Source organism: Penaeus vannamei, chromosome 30 (genome assembly GCF_042767895.1).
Source record: "Penaeus vannamei isolate JL-2024 chromosome 30, ASM4276789v1, whole genome shotgun sequence".
Classification (NCBI taxonomy): Eukaryota; Metazoa; Arthropoda; class Malacostraca; order Decapoda; family Penaeidae; genus Penaeus; species Penaeus vannamei.
Genome location: NC_091578.1, coordinates 7,494,378 through 7,496,877, shown reverse-complemented (window position 1 = coordinate 7,496,877; position 2,500 = coordinate 7,494,378). Strand labels below are relative to the sequence as shown.

Below are 2,500 nucleotides of genomic sequence, written 5' to 3'. Positions count from 1 at the left end.
CATGTAAAGGTAGAAGATAAAAACACAGTGTTACTTACTATTACTGTGTTTGCACAGAGTATAAACTACCCCTATAGATAGTCTGCTCAGTCTGTTATTATCTTAGTGCAACATAGCTAGTGTCGAATAAAGACCATGGAAGTTGACCGAACAACAAAAATGAGGCTGCAGAAAAAGGGTTAATAGCATTGTCAAGAGGAGGTGAGGAGTCTTGAAACCAGGCATGAGTGTATGTGTGCAGGCCAGGCCTACAAGCCCCACACTTGGAAGACGAGATACTCAGGGAAGCCTGATGCCTGGCTTTTGGTTCACGCGTGTGTGCAGACACCCAGATCCAATAGTTTGATATTGCAAAAAGGATGCTATATGGATGGCTTTATTTTGATATTTAGACATCAGTGTATAGAAACTTGTTCAAATTAATATTTGCTATATCATGTCCCTGTAGATAGTTTACTGAAAATTATTCATATTGACATATAAGAAATTTTTATGAAGTATTCATCACATCAAGTTTTAACTTATATACATTGTCTTTCCTCAAGTAGATGAAAAAAGGGAAGAAAGAAAGGGAAAAGGGAATGTCATCTCACTCATAAAGAGAGAAATGATATATACAGGGTGGTGAAATAGTCATTGTTAAGATTTTATTCCTGTTTCTTGATAGATGAAATTAGCCTATAAATATTAGCATACAGGTAAATTACTTCACATTACAGATTCATTATTCTTTCTATGTCTGTGTATGGTAATGGTATGGCAGCATGCCAGGTCCTTTCTCTGCCTTGTTTACTCTTTCTTAGTTGTGGTTGTCTCTTACAGAGAGGGAGAGCTGGGAAGTGTATAGTCAGAAAGAATTAGTTCAAAGACTTTGTAAGGATCATATGAAAGTTAATATGTGACATAAATCAAGGTAGATTGTTAGTGCTACTAATTGTAGCTTCTTATTTGTAATTACTTACTTTTATCTAGTCATAGTTCATTTGCCATGACTGGCATCCTGGGTATATAATGTAATGCTTTAGAAAATTTTAAAAGATATCATAGTGAAATGGAGCTATTGAAATCTAATTCAGTTTGTAATTTAACTTGATTCTAATGTGAAGCTTGTAAGGCCGTGCCATGTTATGACTGGACTCTTGGGGGGTGCATGTACCTCCCTCCATTCTATGAATGGTTCATCCTACTCAGAATTGTGTGTACTAAACAGTTTTTAAATTGTTTGGCTGTGACTGTATTTATTAAAGAGTTACTGTCCCGCAAAGAAAGTCGCTCTTTAGCCTCCTATATCAGAAAACTGAATATGCTGTTGCCAAAATATGCTTGTGATTTTTTCATTGGGTGGCTGATTTTTCATGCATGGCTTGGTATAGAGTAGGAAAAGTGATTGTCATTGAAATAATTCTTTGGACAAATATTTTGATCTTTCCACATGTACTGTATGTGCTACATTGTACATGAGCATGAAGGGCCTAAAATGTCTGTGATAAACAAAAGGGACATTTTTCATTTGAAGTATTCTTGCCAACTTGAAGATTTTAATAAGTTTCAGCTTTTTTGTTATTTAGCTAGGTCTTCATCTGTTTTAGTCTTGAATTCTTCTCACTGCTAGTAGATAGAGGCATTGTCCCTGTCTATTAATTTTCTGTTCATCATTTCCCACAAGTATTTTTGGAGAATCATTTGGTAACAGATTCAAGTAGCCTTGAACAGTTTTTAAAGGTAAATGATTTATCATCCTTGCTTTATGAACTAATTATGTATCATGTCAAAAAATTTTGGCTGATATCTTGTCAACTGAAAATTCAAGATGATATATTAACTAGTCTGAATACATTTATTGGGGATATTCTGTAGTTTCCTTTACAGCTCTTTGGGAAATATAAACCAGAGGATTTGCAGTTTTAAGGGTGAAGTGTATTGTAATGTTTCACCACAGATTTTATTTATTTATTTATTTTTTATTATTATTTTTTTTTTTATTATTATTATTTTATTATTATTATTATTATTTTTACAGTTGTTGACCTCAGAATGTGGATGATTTGCTTTATTTTTTATAACTTTGTCTATATGTGTTTTTATGCTTATACATCGAGAGAGAGAGAGAGAGAGAGAGAGAGAGAGAGAGAGAGAGAGAGAGAGAGAGAGAGAGAGAGAGAGAGAGAGAGAGAGAGAGAGAGAGAGAGAGAGAGAGAGAGAGAGAGAGAGAGAGAGAGAGAGAGAGAATATTTAGTAATCTGTGGGTATTATTGTTTTCTGAAGTAGACGGGAAGTGGGTCAACTCCAAGCAGGTGGGTTGTACATGCAAGCTGTAGAGGTATGTTCCTCTCTCTCTCTCTCTCTCTCTCTCTCTCTCTCTCTCTCTCTCTCTCTCTCTCTCTCTCTCTCTCTCTCTCTCTCTCTCTCTCTCTCTCTCTCTTTCTCTTTCTCTTTCTCTTTCTGTGTCTCTTTCTCTTTTCTCTCTCTCTCTCTCTCTCTCTCTCTCTCTCTCTCTCTC

At 35.4% G+C, this 2,500-nt stretch overlaps 1 protein-coding gene across 3 annotated transcripts in view; it reads left to right on the top strand.

Annotated features, from left to right (window-relative positions):
• Sgt1 (suppressor of G2 allele of skp1) overlaps positions 1 to 2,500 on the top strand; it is a 12,701-nt gene that overhangs the window by 1,431 nt on the left and 8,770 nt on the right. Inside the window, exon 1 of one of the 3 annotated variants that reach the window (XM_070142893.1) lies at positions 2,197 to 2,320. The exons of the other annotated variants lie outside the window; for them this stretch is intronic. Within the exon in view, the coding sequence (XP_069998994.1) occupies positions 2,306 to 2,320 (15 nt within the window). The 5' untranslated portion in view covers positions 2,197 to 2,305. Of the gene's footprint in view, positions 1 to 2,196; positions 2,321 to 2,500 lie in introns of those variants that run through there. 3 annotated transcript variants of the gene reach the window in all.